Here is an 18,820-nt window from a genome sequence, read left to right as displayed (position 1 = left end):
GCCCGAGGACCCAGGTTTGATTCCCCAGGAGCCATGTCAAGCCAGATGCACAACAGGGTGCATGAGTGTGCAGTTCACTGGCGGTGGCTAGTGGCCCGGACATGTGTGTTTGCTCTCTCTCTCTCTCTCTGCCTCTTTCTCTCTTCTCTCCCCCTTTCTTTCAAATAAATAATTAAATTTTTTTTGAAAAAAAATGGAAGAATGAAATTTCTCTCTTTCTCTGCCAGCAATAAGTAGATAGGAGTTGGCCAAGAACGTAGCTAAAGGGTTGCAGGCCGGGAAGTTAAAGGCTGGGCTCTGCAGGCAGATGACGTTCCCTCTGGGTTTTCGGAATGCTCGCCTGCGTTCCAGGGTGGGTGACCATGAATGTCTTTGTCTAGAGTAGCTTAGGTAGACAGCTTTGTCTGTAGATAAGGAGATAAAAGATTGGCAACCCTTTTCGAGGTATATTTAGTCACCAATCCAATCGTTATGCCGAAGAAGACATAAATCACGGATTAGGGCTGCCTCACCTTTATGACGCTTATAGTTTTACCCAGGATGTGATAAAGTTTATGGCTCCTCGATGCAGGTGCTAGAGCCCGGAGAGTTGGGGTAAGGGGCTCGCTAGCCTCAGGGTGTTTGCGGGGCAGTGGGAGAGACGGTGGGTGGTGGGTGGTGGTATCGAGCGTGGTTAAAGCTATAGCAGAGGCGAGGTGCAGTCATGGGTGTTTGATAACGGAAGTCGGCGGGGACAGCAGATGACTTCCTGGCCTCTTTTCCGGAGGGCTTTTCTTAAGCCTCTCTTCTTCTCCCTTTGAAATATCCCCAGGACCACTGAGCAAAGATGAAATTCCAACTCATGGCACAAGCTGACCAAGCTGCCAGTCTTTCTGTTCCCCCCGTTCTTTCTAGAATGCTTTCTGTGTCCGTTATCCCCACGTCTCCTTTCCCAGGTGTGTGCAGAACCTGTCCCTACTTCAGCTCTGTGTTAGCCTGCATCATCAGCGCTTTTCTGTTTCCAATGCTAGTATTAATTTACAGAGAGAGAAAGAGAGAATGGGCACGGGGTTACAGAGAGAGAAAGAGAGAATGGGCACGGGGACGGCAGGGCCTCTTGCCTCTAATGAACTCCAGACGTATGTGCCACTTTGTGGTTATTGGACCCTCAGGCTTTGCAAGCAAGTACCTTGAACTACTGAGCCATCTCTTATGCCCTGTAAATGCTTTTCCTGAGGGTTAGCTCCATTAGTTTTGCTGTTGCTTTTTATTTATGTGCGTGTGTGTGTGTGTACACCAGAGTCTCTTGCTCTGAAGAAACACCAGACACTTGTGCCACTTTTCATGTCTGGCTTTATGTGGGTACTAAGGAGTTGAACTCAGACTAGCTGGCATTGCAAGAAAGCTTTCTTAGCCTCCGAGCCAGCCCTCTAGCCCTATTGCTTTGTTTTGAAATAATAGACTGGTTGTTGCTTTTTGGTTTGCAGCAACCTTACTGGAAAGCACAGAGTCCCTATGTTATCCACGTCAAGCACCACGGTCCGCATTGTTACTGACACCCCAGTTAGCGTGGACCCTCGTTTCTGCCGATAGCTTATGCTGACACATTCATCAGCTGGGCCTGCCTGTGCTTGGCTGCTCTTGCTGTCGTGCTTGTCTGTGGCCTGCAACACGTGTGTAGCATCTGGTCCTCTGCCACAGGGTCGGGCCAATAGCGTCACTCCCTAAAGTTCCCCTTTGGGACATTGTTTTTTCATCCCTTTCTGATCTCTGGATGGATTCTCTTTAACATTTTTTTTTTTTTTTTGAGAGAGAGAGAGAGAGAAAAGAGGTAGATAGAGAAAGAATGGGTGCACCGGGCCCTCCAGCCACCACAAACGAATTCCAGAGGCATGCACTGCCTTGTGCATCTCCCTTAACTGGGTACTGGGGAATGGAACCTGGGTCCTTAGGCTTCACACACAAGCACCTTAACTGCTAAGCCATCTCTCCAGCCCTCAACTTTTATTTATTTATTTATTTATTTTGAGTTAGGCTGACCTGGATGGAATTCACTGTGTAGTCTCAGGCTGGCCTTGGACTCAACTGTGATCCTCCTACCTCTGCTTCCTGAGTTCTGAGATTAAAGGTGTGCGCCACCACATCCAGCTTTAATTGCCAGTTTTTAGACATGTATATAATGTGTTTTGATCATAATCCCTTCCCATTACCTTCCTTGGTCCCTCTCCCCTCTCTTTCTCACCGAATCCCTTCTTTTTAGAAGTAGACTCTTCTGCTTTCATACTGTCTCCCGCCCCCGCCCCCACTCCACCGCCACCCATGGCAGAATGTTGACGTGTCCGGTGTGGTTCAGGTCTTGTGCAGGTAGTGACAGTCTCTGTCGAGTCATGAATATAATGGCTACTTCCTGTTTTGATATTTTTATTTATTTGCAAGCAGAGAGAAATGAGAGAGGGAGGGAGGGAGAAAGAGAAGGAGAATGGGTGCACCAGAGCCTCTTTCTGCTCTAAAAGAACCCTAAGCACGTGCACGCCTGAGCTGGTAGCCTTTGCAAAGAAGCACCTTTAACCACTGGGCCATCCCCCAGCCCTCCGCTTTATGTTTTAAGGCTCTCCTTCCCAGCCTCTGGCTCTTTCCACCACCTCTTCTGCAGTGTTCCCTGAGCCTTGGAGGGGGTTTGCTACAGACATTTCTCTTTAGCCCTGAACCCTCAACAGCCACTGCAGGAAACCCTCTTGCAGTCACCTTCTGCACCGGTCTTTGAGGCTGTCACCCTGTTACTTTATTGGAGCCTCTCCGGACTAGCCCGCTCTCTGAAGACGGCACTCCCACATCTCTGCACACCCACTGCACTGCTGATGCAGGAATTTGGGGGTTCCTTGACAATATACCAATATATTTATTCTCAGAGTCTTATGAATTTGAGGAGTGAAGTCCACAGACCAGAGGATACGGTTCAGAAAGATTTTATTATAGCATAGAGCTTTAGAGGGAGAGCTCTAAGTGAAGGGAGACTGAAGGAAGACATAGGTGTTGCCCAAGGAGGCAAAATAGGGTTTGGGGAGTCCCAAACTTAAGAGGAGGAAGCAAGGCAGAGCTCTTGCCTAGGGAGGCAAGAAGGGGTTTGAGAAGCCCACCCCAAGCCTCAAGTTTGATTTGTTCAATGTTTAAAATATTTTTTATTTATTCATTTGCAAGCAGAGAGACAACACAAGGGGAGAGAGAAAGGGAAGGAGGAGAGACTGAGACTAAATGGACACACAGGGTCTCCTGCCGCTGCAAACGAACTCCAGATGCATGTGGCCCTTTATGCATCTGGTTTTACCTGGTACTGGGGAATTGAATTTGAGACATCAGGCTTTGCAAGCAAGCACCTTTAACCACTGAGCCATCTCTCCAGCCTACAAAGTGTTTTGGAGTTTTTTTGTTTTGTTTTGCTTTGCTCTGTTTTTATGATCCCTTTGAATGGGAAGCTGGGTTAACCAGTTAGTCTTGATATCCAGTGTCTGGGGTCAGGATTTTTGGAAAGGGCAGTCTTCTCAGAAGGGAGTGGAATAACTCCCTCAGGGACAGAGATAAGGAGAGGCCAGACCCTTCTGACGTCTCTGACCTGTAGCAAACTGTAATGACCTCGATTCTCCCCTGCAGGCCCAAGGATGATCCCTGCACTTAGCCAGGCCATTAGGGTCCGTCACCTCTAAGCTGCCTTGCCGCTTGCTTTCTGTCACCTGCATTTCTTGGTTGGTTCTTCCTGTCCTCGCCTTCTCCCTGGCTTTTCTGCGTGCCGCCTCTTCCCACCCTCATTGTGCCGCGTGAATTGTCTGGTCGTGCAGCTTAGGTCCATATTTGAAAAGATAAGTTTTGTGACTTTTTAAAGTGTTTTTAACAGCTGAATGTCACCTGAGTTTTTTCCCTTTTCTTTAAAAAAAAAAAATCTTTTGGGGGCTGGAGAGATGGCTTAGCGGTTAAGGCGTTTGCCTACAAAGCCAAAGGATCCAGGCTCTATTCTCCAGGACCCATGTAAGCCAGATAATAATGAAATAATAGACTGGGGGCGCATGCATCCGGACTTCATTTGCAGTGGCTGGAGGGCCTGGTGCGTTCATTCTCTCTCTCTTTCATAAATAAATATATGAAATATATTTTAAAAGCCTTCTCTAGGCCGAGCATGGTGGCAGATGCCTTTAATCCCAGTGCTCGGGAGGCAGAGGTAGGAGGTTCACCATATGTTCGAGGCCACCCTGAGACTACATAGTGAATGTCAGGTCAGCCTGGGCTAGAGCGAGACCTTACCTGGAAAAAGCAAAACCAAAGCAAAACAAAAAACCTTTTTATTTTCTTTCAAATTATCTTCAGCCTTTCTCTGCGTGGTGTTCATTTACTGTTAAATTCTGTGTTGTGCTGGCTTTAGTGAACTCTGTCAGGGTGTTAGGAACACCAGGGCTTGGGACAGTCCATCTTTAGGAAAGAATTCCTGAGGAGCCTGGGACCTGCTGGTCACCACGGGGCTGGCATAGCTGGTACCAGGATTCCCTCTCACTTCTTGGTGGTTCCGGGATATAGTTTTGCCCCTCCTTTGGTGGGATCTCTTGCTTCCTGAATCACATGACAGAGTCTGTCTCCTTGGAGACCCCCTCACTTTTTTTTAACCTTGTTTTTTTTTTTTTTTTTCTGGGTACTTGGGAGGTGAAATTTTTGAGACCTTGCATTATGTAAAATTGGGCAACTTTTCTTGATCCCACTGGAAGTTGCTTTGGTGAGAATCTGTTAGTGGAAAGGGTGAGTGGCTATGGTTAATTACCTCATGATTACCTTTTGATTCATTGTCTTTCCGTTTAAGAAGTAAACTCTAGCCAGGGGCCAGCCCTTCCTATAGTGGCAGCTACTTGGGAGGCTGACACTGAAGGAATACTTGAGTCCAGGAGTTCAAGACCAGCCTAGGCAATGAAGTGAGACCTGTCTCACCTGTCTCAATAAATAAATAAGCTCAGAGACGACAGGGATATTATCTTTGTTGCCCATTACTCTCAGTACTTGGTATTTGAGCTCACTGGTCAGAAAATAAATCTTAGCCAAAGAAGCCTCGATTGTAGCTTGGCTACTTGGAATGCTGGAATGGCTCTCTTCCATAGCTATTAATAACATTGTGTTTAGAATGCCTGTTTGGGGGGCTGGAGAGGTGGCTCAATGGTTAACTTGCTTGCCTGCAGAGTCTGTGGTCCTGGGTTCGATTCTCCACATAAAGCCAGGTGTACAAAGTGGTGCATGTGTTTGGAGTTTGCAGTGACTAGAGGCCCTGGACACCTGTATTCTCTCTCTGTCTGCTCCCTGCCCTGTCAAATAAATAAAGTATTTTTTAAAAGAATGCTTATTTGGAATTTACTCATTTGGACAAATATTGCTATCTCTCAGGCAGGCTCAGTGTTGCTCAGTGGAGCAGAGCAGACCACAGTCTGCCCTCAGAACGGACTGACATTTGGAGTTTTCATTACATGTATTTTCAGAGTAGACTAGATGTGTCCCAAAAACTGTCTACTAGAGACCCAAATACTTGAAATGGGGCTGGAGAGATGGCTTAGCGGTTAAGGTGCTTGCCTGCAAAGCCTAAGGACCCAGGTTCGATTCTCCATGTCCCACGTAAGCCAGATGCAGAAGGTGGCGCATGCGTCTGGAGTTTGTTTGCAGTGGCCAGAGGCCCTGGCGCACCCATTCTCACCCTTTCTCTCTCTCTCCCCTCCTCTCTCTGTCTGTAATAAATAAATAAAATGAAAAGAATGTTTTTTTCTTCTCAATTTTTATTAACATTTTCCATGATTATAAAAAATATCCCATGGTAATACCCTCCCTCCCCCCACTCTCCCCTTTGAAATTCTATTCTCCAGCATATCCCCTCCCCATCTCAATCAGTCTCTCTTTTATTTTGATGTCATGATCTTTTACTCCTCTTATGATGGTCTTGTGTAGGTAGTGTCAGGCACTGTGAGGTCGTGGATATCCAGGCCATTTTATGGAGCCCTACCCTTCCTTTGGCTCTTATATTCTTTCTGCCACCTCTTCTGCATTAGACCCTGAGCCTTGGAATGTGTGATCAAGATGTTACTCAGTACTCCAGTCACTTCTTTCCAGCACCATGATACCTCTGAGTTGTCCCAAGATCACTGCCATCTGAAAAGAGAAGATTCTCTACCCAAAGTGAGAGTAGCATTAATATAAGGGTATGAATATTAAGAGAAGTATTTACTGGACCATTTGATAAGCATAGTATATACATTTATCCAGACATCAGCAGTTGTTACACCCCTAGGGCTCATAACTACCCCGGTTTTATGAAAAGAATATTTTAAAAAATACTTGAAACAGACTACTGCACTGCACGGCCAGATGAGCTGACCAGTCCCTTTGCTTTCCAGGTCGTTACCATGGGCCTTTTCCGCATCATTGCACTGTTTTACCTTGGAAGTTTCGACAACATAGTCCGTCGCTGCAAGGCTCAGAGAGAAAAAGCTGGCATTGTTGATAAAACTGCCTAATTCTTACCCCTCAGACAAGAGACGGTTTCTGAATCACGTGAAGAGCTTGCTGCTACAGTGGGACCCGATTTTTTTGGCCTACAGATTCTTGTCTTGTTTTTTGAGTGTGTGAGATTGGACCAGTGCCCTGCAGAAACGCGGCTGTAAGCAAAGGGGTAGAAATTCAAGTCCAGACAATGTTAGGAATACTATGCAAATACACAGTGGCAGACCTTTTGATTTTCTGGGCTCTGAGGTGAAACGGTGGTAGTGTGAGAACTCTTAGATGGTAAACAGGGTAAAAAGACAGACTTCCAGAATGGTAATTTGATTTTTTTTTGGGGGGGGTACTTACTCTCCCTACCCCTTTGCCCTAGAGATCTAATTCAGAAATGTACTTTGTGGCACAAAAAAAGTTTGGAGAGGTTTTTTATTTTATTTTATTCTAAACTTTCCACAAAAGGCAGTTTTTGGTGTCTTTCTGTTTGTTTCCTTTTTGCTTTGTTTTCAGTCTGAATGTCACCAACGTCTTGGTGTCATGTTCAGGAACCTCTACTGCTGGTGAAAACCCTTGACATCTCTCTCTTTGATCCCATTACGCTACCAAGGGGGATGAGAGAGACCAGTCCAGGGGCAGGGCCGGAGGCGAGCGGTCCTGGAGGCTAACGCTCGGGCCGGGGAAGCAGCCTCCTTACGTGCTCTGCGAAGAGAAGTGGAAGTCACGGACGCTCCCAGGATCACGGTGTCTTCAATAGCCGCGGTGCCCCGAAACCCTCAGTTCCCCTCCCCTGCCGTGTCTGCTGCAGGATCGTCCTCTCCCTCCCCTCCCGAGTTTGCTTCTCCTGCTGTCCTACTTTAAGATGAAGACCAGCTAAGATTTTTTTTGGACTTGACTTTTTAAATTCAGTTCTTGAATTCATTAAAACAGACAAACAACACTACAAAGTGTGTCCTTCTTATACTAGTAGCACACATGTAGCTCTTAGGAAAGGCTGACAATGATTGTCTATTTCCCAGTTTCACTTGTCAGGAAAGAAACGCGTGGTGCGTTTTGGCCAATCCTCGTGCTGGAATCCGGAGGATCGGTCCTCGGACGCGGACCGCAGCAGTGCTTTCATGCCAAGTGGGAGGGAACTCGCCTGTCTAACTGTGCTGGCCGGGCCTGGAAGCCCTCCTTTCCTGGGAATGTGCTTTCCAGGTTGCGGGTTTCGTTCCATGGATCTCCACACCAAGTGCCTATGATGAGTCGCAGCTAGCATCCTCTGTTGTTTCCTGTCCGTCGTTCCTTCTCCTCGAACCCAGAATGACGACTACCTTCCTCTTCTCATTTTACCCCTGTTTCTGGCATGTCCACGAGCGCATTCCAGTCCATCCCAGTGGGAAAAGACCTTGACTTTTAAGAAAAAAAAAACTTTCAAAATGTGGAACTAGATAAATAAGAGCAAAAGCAACCAAATACTTAGAAATTATTATTATTTATATGGGACAGAATCTTGGTGATCTAGGCTGGCCTGAACTCATCATCCTTCTGCCGCGGGCCCCCGAATGCTGAGATTTCAACTGTGCACCACCACATGCAGCAAGCGAGGCACTTTATTTTATTTTATTTAGCCTTGGCGTTTTTGGAGCTCTTGACTTCAGAGTGACTGAGATTGGTTTGTAGGATACTTAACGACCCGAGGAAGGCGGATCTTAGCTGCTGGTAGCAGAAGGCATCTGGTTCTTGAGCACACACGTTTCTTGGAGTGATTTCGACTCTGAAGAGAAGTGGGGGGGGTGATACCGCAGTGGTCCGAGGACTCCTCTTCCAGGCTGACCCAAACAGGTTAGCAGGTTGTGTGGGGTCCCCTTGTGCAGATGCCAATATGGAAGAGCGGCTGTATGTTTCCAGTTCACCAGAATCAATTACGTTGGTATCTGGATATTTTCCTGTCTCCTTCTTATAAATGTCCCTTCAATGCTGCTGGCACCTTCTACCACCGGTCCGTATTAAAATCTAGAACAAGATGGTGCCTGACCTAATAAAATTAACTATTTAGCAGTAATTTTGGTATATATATATATATTTTTTAACGATCCTCAGTGAGAGAATTGCTACTACAGGTAATCTACTATCTGAGCAAGTGTTTGGTGGCAGGGGACAGTGTCCCAAATTCAGTTTACATGCAGGTGTAAGAGCAGATTTGCAGAGATCAGGATGCCTTTTTGTCGAGAGATGTCAAAGCCACCCATCCCAACTTGCTTACTCCAAAACGTTTAGAATGGAGTGTTTCTCTAAAGTCGGTTCCATCCTTCGTTCGTTAGAAAAGCTTAAACTGATGTGAGAGCATTGTGGCTCTTCTTTTTTTTTTTTTTTAATTTTATTTACTTATTTGAGAGCAACAGACAGAGAAAGAAGCAGAGAGAGAGAGAGAGAGAGAGAGAGAGAGAGAGAGAGAGAGAGAATGGGCGCGCCAGGGCCTCCAGCCACTGCAAACAAACTCCAGATGCGTGCACCCCCTTGTGCACCTGGCTAACGTGGGTCCTGGGGAATTGAATCTCAAACAGGGGTCCTTAGGTTTCACAGGCAAGCGCTTAACCACTAAGCCATCTCTCCAGCCCTTTGTGGCTCTTCTTTATACCATAGTATGAACCTGTTTGTTAAGTCCACCTGAAAATATATCAGTGGGTTTGATCAGCGTTATCACCCAGACATTCTGCAAGTATTTTGAGCTATCCAATATATATCTCAGAATTGCTTTTGAAAAACCCAACCATTATGAACTTTGAAACACATTGGCACAAAAGGGTTTGGAGAAAACATTTAGGTAGTACTCTGTAAAGCTCTGACTTCACCCAAAATGTGAATATATTACAAGGAAAACTGTTTTGGCTCAATTCTTGTACAACATGTTTTTCTGCTCTGGAAAGATCAGGGGTGAGGGGAGAGGAGGGGGAACGGAGAGTCCCTCAGTCCATTTGTTAAGGAAACTATCAACTTTTTAACTCCCCCCCACCTTGGCTGAGAATTGAACACACACTGAGCCAGAGCTCTTCCAGTGGGTTATGCCCCAAGCTCTGGAATAATAGTTCTGTGGAAATGTTGAACTTCAGTTCTGAAGCGCCTGTCTTGCTGGTTTGGGCTGTACTATTTTATTGTAATGTGTTTGTGTGTTTATTTGAAAATTAGTGTTATTTAGCTATATGAATTCAGACCTTCTCTCATGGTCCTCCAGCACTGACAAGGAACAGAAAGCAATCCTCACTTGTGTTTACAAAGACAGAAATCCCATGACTCCATGGAAGAGGGCTTTCCTTGATATGTGTGGCCGTGGGTTTGATCCCCTGCACAATTAAAAAAAAGAGAGAGAGAGAGAGAGAGAGAGTTGGTCTTTCCAATAGTTTTAAAATTTAGTAATTTGCATAGTTACAAAGAAAAGTTAGCTGGGATGGTGGTGTGTACCTTTAATCCCAGCATTCAGGAGGCAGGGGTAGGAGGATCACTGTGAGTTTGAGGCTGCCCTGAGACTACATAGTGGATTCCAGGTCAACCTGGGCTAGAGGGAGACCCTGCATGAGAAAAAAAAAAAAAAAAAGAAAACATTTAGAATGCTGTTGGTGGTGGTCTCTACATCAGTTATTGTAATAGTTGGACATACCTGCCTGGATTTGTTAAACCATGTGTCATTGATACCTTGCAGGTAAAACTTTAAAGCTGTAATATTTACATGAAGAAAGCATTTCATTCATAGTGTTTGACTTCAAAGCATTGTTTCTTTTTGTCTTTCAAGAGGAGGACAATACCCTAATTTTCCCCCTGAATTACGTTGTATCCAATTTTACTGTGTTACGTTCCAAATTACACTTGTGTCATTCACTGGAGCCGCTTTGAATAACCTTGCTTTTTGCTGTAAAATGCTTGGTGTCTTTCTCATGTCCCTCAGTTCTTAGTAACTCGGCTTTGAAGAGAACCAGGTGGCCGTCCCGTGCCGTTTGGACTGAATCTGATCGGATTGTAGGTTCGTGGAGTGACTGGACGTGCTGTTTGGAAGAGGAGATAGTTGCCATTGTAGTTTACGTGCGTTTGGCGAGACAGCTCGGGACATTTTTAAGCCGACGAGAGAACCCCTGGCCCTTTCAGAACTCCTGCCGCTTGCCATAGGAGCTTTGGTGGCAGAATTGTAACCAAATTTTCATATCTTGTATTTCTGAATCACAACAAAAAATAAATGGGGAACAAGCTTTACAGATCTGAGAATTTCTTTTTTCTAGAAATGTGGGGGAGAGGGTATTTTTTTAAAAAATAAATTTATTCATTTATTAATTTGAGAGAGAGAGAGAGATTGAACTGGCATGCCAGAGCTTCTTGCCCCTACAAAACAAATTCCAGACAAATTGGCCACTTTGTGCATCTGGCTTTACGTGGGCACGTGGGAATTGAACCTGGGCCATCATGCTTTGCCCAGCCATTTCTTCAGCCCCAAATGGGCACAACAAGACCTCCTACAGCTGCAAATGAACTCCAGATGCATGCACCACTTTGTGCATCTGGTTTTACGTGGGTACTGGGGAATGGGGTCGTTAGGCTTTGCAGGCAAGTGCCTTAACTGCTGAGTCATTCTCCAGCCCCAGAAAAATCCTTTCTTGATTTCTTCTCTCCTGACTTTATAATCTCCGTTTTGACTCGTTCCACAAGTATTTGTTGAATACCAGCAATGAGCTTAGTAGGAGTAATTCTGCATAATTTTGTGATCACCCTCCTGGAGATTACATGTTTCCTTCCCCAGCTCTGCTCCTTCATCCTTCTGATGTCTCTGCTATACCTGTATACATCTTCCTGATCAAAAAGAAACCAGCACCCCATTCGCCTTTTGGCTAAAAGCCTTCGAACTGTATGCCACAAAGACTTGAATGTCAAGTGCCTTTTTTTTTTTTTTAGGCGGGGAATACACCAGGGATCACTGATCCCTGACATCAAATAGTTTATAATCTAGTAGAGAAATGTGACAGAAATTGCACTGTGATTGGTAGTAGATACGATTCAGTCAGCACGGCTTATGTTGAGAAAAGGCACAAGTCAGTGGAGAATGCATTGCAGGTTTTGCTCACTAAAGTCATGCACACATCTGTGAGGAGCAGGGCTTGCGTCTGCCTCTTGAGCGAGGGTCTGTAACTAGCCCAAGTCGGTGGAGCCTGGACTCCATGTCGGGTGTCTGGCTTTCGGGATCCCAGCCTTTGTGTAGCAGACCACTCGTAATCCTACAGGTGGAGGCCAAAGGCTGATCGGAAAAGGCAGGGCTGCCTCCACAAAGCACTTGATCTGAAACTCAAGGAAGGAATATGATTTTGCCAGGTTTTCGGAAAGGTTGGATACTTTTCAAAGTGAGGAACAGCTACGTGAAGGTAAAAAGTGTCAGAAACATGTCAGAAAGCAGCAGAAGTTAATATACCTATGAGAAGGGAAGGGAAGGGAAGGGAAGGGTGGATAGGCTTGTCATATAAAGGAGTCAGACTGTAGCCTTTGGAAAAGTTAAAAAAAACAAACAAACAGAAATGGGGAACAGCAAGATGTTAGTTTCAGAAAGATCATGGCGTCCCTTTGTAATTCTGTTTTGAGGTTGCCTAGTCCTTAGACATTGAAGTAAATAATCCTCATTAGTTGTAAAGATATTCTGAGGATACATACTATGCATCAAATTGTCGCCTCAAAAGAGGTGGAAGCCAGGCTGTATGGCTCGTTCCTACGATCTGAACACACAGGAGGCTAAGGATTGGAGAATCACCGCGAGTTGGAGGTCAGCCTGGGCTACAGAGTGAGTTCCAGATCAGAGGGAGAAACTGTCTCAAAAATAAATAATAAGCCGGGCGTGGTGGTGCACACTTTCAATTCCAGCACTCGGGAGGCAGAGGTAGGAGGATTGTCCAAGTTTGAGGCCACCCTGAGATTACAGAGTGAATACCAGGTCAGCCTGGGCCAGAGTGAGACTCTATTTTGAGCAAAAATAAATAAATAAATCGATGTTGAAGTAAGTCTGTTGTTGTTTGTCGAGGTAGCCCCGGCTGTGGGCTAGAGCGCTGGCATTAAAGGCTTGTGCCACCATGCCCAGCTTAAGTAAGCCTGGCTTCTACATGGTATTGTGTGAAGGCCCCGAGTTGGTGGAAATTTGTCATGGAAGCCCTGGGAAACAAGCACATTGAGTCGGAGATTTCTGTTCTCATCAGCGGTTGACATCGGAGAGATGCTGTGCATTCCGCCAAGTTGCACAGAGGCAGGAGAAGTGAGTTACTGCCCACAAGAAAGAAATTCACCAACGCCAGGGCTCTTGATGGTTCTGGTATTTCAGTTTCAATCCGAGGAGAGCTGTAGATGCTCGAAACACACAACTCCCTGCCCTTGGCCTTGTTAAACCGTAATACCAAGTTCTTCATTTGAAAGGCACGAAAGTAAATTTCCTGTGCTTTCTTTTGTAAACCAAAAGTAAACATTTTTGTTGTTTTGGTGGTAGGGATCAAACTCAGGGGCTCTACCACTCCGATGCACCCTGGATCTTGCCCGTTGCTAAACCTGCACACCACTGTGATCTGTTTGTTGTTCCTTGCCTGATCAAGGTTGTTTAATTATTGAGATGGTTTTTTGAAGTTTGGGACCCATCGTGAACTAGTCAGGTGAGTTTCTGAGTTAGCTAAGGCTTACTGGAATAGATCTAATGAAAGTGTTTCCTGATTAACAAGGATTGGGGAGTACCGAGCAGACAGCTGGGTGTGATTAAACAGGAGAAAAAAGGGTTCCCAGCCTGAATGAACTGGGAACAGAGCTATGTATGTGTGTTTGGGGGGGGCAGCGTTTTATGGCTCTATTCAACACAGGAGTTTATAATGTATAGGATACTCGAAATTGGAAGCTAACATTTTGGATTACATATTAAAACAGATTACTTTACAGTATTTAGTCTTTTCCTGTTGCAGGCTTAGGGATACCACTTCTACACTCCTCTCTCTCTGTTTCTCTCTTTTTCCTTTGATACAAGGCATCATGTTAGTGGAGGATGACTTGGAACTTTTGATTTTCCTGTCTCTCCATCTTTCAAGTGTTGGGGTTACGGGCAAGTGCCACCACACATGGTTTTTCATTTTGTTTATGGATTTATTTCTATTGCACATGAGATTGTTGGTTTTTTAAAATATTTTATTTAATTGCAAGGAGAAAGAGAGAGGGAGAGAACACCAGGACCTCCTGCCATTGCAAAGAAATTCCAGATGCACACACCACTTTGTGCATTTTGCTATATGTGGATACTGGTGAATCCAACTCAGGTTGCTAGGCTTTGCAGGCAAGGACCTTAGCCACTGTTTTTAACTTAAAATAATAAAAAATGGTTATGTTTATTTAACTCCCCACTAGTTAGCATTTCTCTTTGTCAGTGGTTCCCCCTCTCATTTTAACCTTTTTTTTTTTTTTATTTATTTGCAGAGAGAAAGAAAAGAATGAGTGTGTCAGGGCCTCTTGCCACTATAAACAAGTGTCCGACCATGTGCCGCTTTGTGCATCTGGCTTTACGTGGGAACTGGATCGTTGAACCCAGACTGCCAAACTTCGCAAGCAAATGTCCCCGCTTGCTTCCCAGCTACCCTCTCTCATTTTGAATAAAGCTTAATATAGGCTGGAGAGATGACTCGGTGGCTAAGGTGCTGGCCTGCAGAGCTTAAGGACCTGGATTTAAGTCCCCCAAACCCACACAAAGCCAGGTGCACAAGGTGGCACATGTGTCTGAAGTTTCATTTGCAGTGGCTAGGGGCCGTGATGTGTCCATTCTCTCTCTCTCTGTATCTGCCTCTTTACGTCTCTCTCTCTCTCTTAAATAAATAAATAAATAAATAAATAAATAAATGTAATAGCATGGAAGATTTGCTACATACTTATCTTAAACATTCATATTTCACATTAGAATGCTCTTTTTGAATCTCATAAACATAGGGTACATTTATATTGAAAACAACTTTGTAAAGTAAGTACAAGCCAGCAGGTGGCGACACTGGCGATAGAAAGGTTTTCCTTTGACATTCCAGAGAATGAAGAGCCAAGGCAGGCCTCCCTTGGTAGAGTTTCTGTTCCCTGTGTCTTGTCCCTTCTCTACCAGGAGACGGCATACTGGTGGAGCTGGCAAAGCGTGGTCCCTGCACTCTTGCCAGGTGAAAACCACCTCAGAAGGAGAAAAGTCTGTGGTGCATTTGTCTGAAAGGTCTCAGTCACAGATCTAGCCTAGGGCCGGAGCACAGGCCAGTCCGGAGGCTGTTGGTGGTCATGGCCAAGGTGCCCTGTAAGGAACCAGTCTGGGGAAAACCCTTCAAAGGGAGGCTGTGGGAGCAAAGGAAGTATGAGGAAGTTTTTCTTTCTCAGGGAATAAGGGCTCCATTTCCTCTTGGCTGTCTGCTTTGCAGAAGTACAATTTCTTCCCCAGTCCTGCCCTGTTACTTCCTCACCCCGAGGCAAGGGCTTTAAACTTCTCTTCAGAAATTTTAGGGGTTTAAGAGAATGCTCCGAGAAGATCTGTAACGCACGTGCTGCCGGCCACGTCTTGGGTGAGAGAGGACTGTCCTAGCCGTTGGGAGGACGGCAAAGAGCGGCTCCCTTCCTCCCCTCTTACCTGGATAAGAGACCTGTTTGTACCAGGCACCATTCTCACAGCCAAGAGGGTTGTCTGACATCTGGTGAGGTGAGGCCAGTGGGAAAAAAAAAAAAAAGTAAAAATAATGTGGTGTGATTTTTCTTAAGAACAAATGCTTGATTCTAGACTAGGGAAGAGAAAACATAAAAGATGGTGTCGGAACATATTTGTACTCGTTGTGGTGATCATTTTTGTTCCCGTGACCACAACCATGTGGTGTGTCTATGTATTTGTATCAGAGCTGTTGTGCTTTCAGTAAGCATGCCCTGCCCCCCCCCCTTGGTACTCTATTTATCAACAACAAAAATAATCAAACATTTGCAGGTTATCTGCACGTTTCTTGTTCTCTTAGAGAGAGAATACTGGTCACTTTAAAAACATGTATTTCCTCGTGTGCACATAGGTCTGTCCCTGTCCTTTGAGAAAGTAAGGCCAGATAGGATCTGCCATTAGTCACAGGCGAGGACATTAACGGCCCCAGCCTGAGGAGTGTGGGCTTGACAGGTGCTGGACGGCGGTCCAAGGATGGTTCTAAACAACTCCACCCACCCTGCCCTTCTTTCGCTGGCCCACAAAGGGTTTGGTCTGCCCGTGCTCTGCCAGGTGGGCTGGGAAGGTTGAAAAGAGCCGGGTGAGTTCTGCATGGATACCCGGGTAGTAACTTAAAAGTAAGGCCATGCTTGGGACTTCTCTGGAACATTCCTCAATGTGCAGAGCAGTGGCCTCTCTTCAAGGTGGGTCTGCAAAGGCGTCTGTCCCCTCTCTGGCATACCAGCGCCGGTGTTCTGATAGCAGAACGGCCCGGAGCGCTCGTGGGACCCCGCGGGCTCAGCAGCCACGTGGGGCAGCACAGAGCGGCAGGAAGCCAGGACCGGACAAGTGTGGACAACAGCTTGTTCGTTTGTGTGAATGCATCATGTTAGTGGAGGATGACTTGGAACTTTTGATTTTCCTGTCTCTCCATCTTTCAAGTGTTGGGGTTACGGGCAAGTGCCACCACACATGGTTTTTCATTTTGTTTATGGATTTATTTCTATTGCACATGAGATTGTTGGTTTTTTAAAATATTTTATTTAATTGCAAGGAGAAAGAGAGAGGGAGAGAACACCAGGACCTCCTGCCATTGCAAAGAAATTCCAGATGCACACACCAGTTCTAAAGAGCCCGTGAAGGTGTGTATACGCCACACACAGAAAGGGACATGCAAACTGTCTACACACCTACACACACCTTGAAAGGGTCCATAAGATTGTGTCAACACACGCTATATGAAAGGTTCGCGCGGGCCTAGAGAGAGGGCTTAGCAGTTAAGGCTCTTGCCTGCAAAGCCTAAGAACCCAAGTTTGATTCCCCAGAACCTATGCACCAGATGTACATGGTGGTGTATGCATCTGGAGTTCGCTTGCAGGGGCCAGAGGCTCTGCTGCACCCATTCGTATTGTGTTGCTCTCGTAAATAAATAGAGAAAAAAAATTTTTTTAAAAGGTTCATGCAGAGGCTGAAGGTGCTTGCTTGCAAAGCCTGATGGCCAAGGTTAGATTCCCCATTACCCACATAAAGCCAGATGCACGAAATGACGCACGCATCTGGAGTTCCTTTGCAGTGGCGGGAAGCCCTGGCATGCCCATTCTCTCTCAAATAATAAATAAATAAATAGCTCATGCATTGTGTGTGCACTGCACAAACCCCAGAAAGGGCTCATATGAGTGTGTCCACAGCATACACAAGGTCAGAAAGGTCCATGCGCCTATGCACACTTACATACGCGGTTCAAGGATCCTTGCAACTGTGTGTGTACACACACACACACACACACACACACACACACACACACACACAGTCCATGCATTTGTGCACACCACACAAGGCTAGGAAGGGCCGTTGCGGCTGTGCACGCGTGCTTTGAAAGGGTCCATGTGACTGTACTCACTTTACACATGCAGTTGAGGGCTCCTTATAATTGTGTGCATACAAGGGCTCGTGCGATTGTGCTACACACGTGGTTAGGAAGGGTCCGTGCGATTGTGATACACACACACACATACACACACACACACACACGCTGTTGTCCACACTTGTCCGGTCCTGGCTTCCTGCCGCTCTGTGCTGCCCCACGTGGCTGCTGAGCCCGCGGGGTCCCACGGACCGGGCCCCGGCCGTGCCCCACGAGCGCTCCGGGCCGTGCGCAGGCCGGAGGAGGAAGGCCCCGGGCACACCCACCGTGCCGCGGCCGCGCGGGAGGCCTGCACCGTCCGCGCCACCCACGGGCCGGGGCCCAGCAAGAGGGGGGGGATGGAGGGGAAGGAGGAGGGGTGGTGGTGGTGACCGCGGAAGGAGCGAGCGAGCGAGCGAGGGAGAAGAGGACGCCCGCGGGGCCCAGGGAGGAGGTGGGCCGCGTGCCCGGCGCGCCATGTGTCCGCAGCGGGCGCTCTCGGCGGTGGTGGTCCCGGGAACCGCTGTCCCCTCCGCCGTGGCCACGATGCCTTTCACCCCGGGCCTGGAGGAGGAGGGCACGGCGGCGGGGCGGCTCCGAGCGAGGAGGACTCTTTCTTTCTTCTTCTCTCTCTCTCTCTCTTTTTTTTTTTTTTTTGAATGAACGGTGACGTGCGGACAGGAAGCCAGGCGGTTTGCAGGGAGAATGAAGTCAGAGGCCGGACCCCCCCCCCCCTCCGCCCCCGCTCCGCGCCCGCCCCCTTCCTCCCCGCCCCCTCGAGCCCGCCCCGAGCCCGCCCGCCCGCCCGCCCGCCGCTCCCGGGTCCCCGCCGAGCCGCCTCCGCCGCCAGCCAGCCCGGGGTGCCCGCGCGCGCGCCGCCCAGGAGTCCGTGCGCCCGCGGGGAGGTGGGGGGCGGGCCGCGGAAGACGGGGGTGTCCGGGGGTGCTGATGGTGGTGGAGAGGTAGGGGTGGGGAGAGAACTTCGTAGCAGTCATCCTTTTTAGGAAAAGCAGGGGAGGGGGGGGGAACATAATCAAGCCCTCCCCCGCTCTCCACGGCGCACCACACACGGCGCGCGCGCTTCCCTCCGGGGGCCCCCGTCATTGATCCGGCAGCTTTTTTGGAAAACGCATTGGCCGTTCGGAGTTTAAATCAGAAGAGGATCCCTGTCCTTGTCACCCCCACCCGCCCCCCGGCTGCAACCACCACCACCACCACCACCAGGTCCTTCCCCACACCCTCCCCCGAGCTCTTCCAGCGACCCCTTCCCGCGTCTCTCTCTCTCCTCCGTGGAAGGGGCGAAGCAGCCGTCCGTCCCCCCCCACCACCGCCCCCGGTGCATCCAGATCCACGCGTGCGCCCGCGCGTGTGCACTGCCGACAGGGAGGGGAAATCGCACGACTTCTGCAAATGTTCGGCTGGAAATTGTAATTCATCTGCCGCCGCCGCCGCCACCAACGTCGCCGCTGCCTTCTTTCTCGCTCGCTCGCTCGCTCCTCTCTCATGCTCCGGAGAGATCTCTGATTCCGGGATTCCTTTTACGGACTGACATTTCTGAGAAGCAAGAGCCTGGGAAACAAGCCTGGAATCCTCCCGATTTGTACCCCACCCACCCACCCACCCACCTCTCACCGCCCCCCCCCCCCCACCTCGGCTCCTCCTGATTCATTTGGAAGTTTCAAAGCGGCGAGAAAACGGGAGACTGCTGAAGATTGGATGGGAATCGTTGCCTTAACGCATTTGTTTTTATTTGA

The 18,820-nt window shown here is 47.7% G+C and overlaps 1 protein-coding gene across 1 annotated transcript in view; it reads left to right on the top strand.

The window, feature by feature from the left end:
• The window catches only part of Kdsr (3-ketodihydrosphingosine reductase), a 41,470-nt gene extending 33,499 nt beyond the window's left edge, over positions 1 to 7,971 (top strand). The window contains exon 10 of the mRNA XM_004654791.2: positions 6,390 to 7,971. Within this exon, the coding sequence (XP_004654848.1) occupies positions 6,390 to 6,509 (120 nt within the window). The 3' untranslated portion in view covers positions 6,510 to 7,971. The remainder of the gene's footprint in view (positions 1 to 6,389) is intronic.
• The last annotated feature ends 10,849 nt before the right edge of the window (positions 7,972 to 18,820 follow it).

The sequence above is a fragment of the Jaculus jaculus genome, chromosome 15 (assembly GCF_020740685.1).
Source record: "Jaculus jaculus isolate mJacJac1 chromosome 15, mJacJac1.mat.Y.cur, whole genome shotgun sequence".
Classification (NCBI taxonomy): Eukaryota; Metazoa; Chordata; class Mammalia; order Rodentia; family Dipodidae; genus Jaculus; species Jaculus jaculus.
The sequence above is the reverse complement of the archived record's forward strand: the minus strand, read 5'-3'. Positions and strand labels throughout refer to the sequence as shown.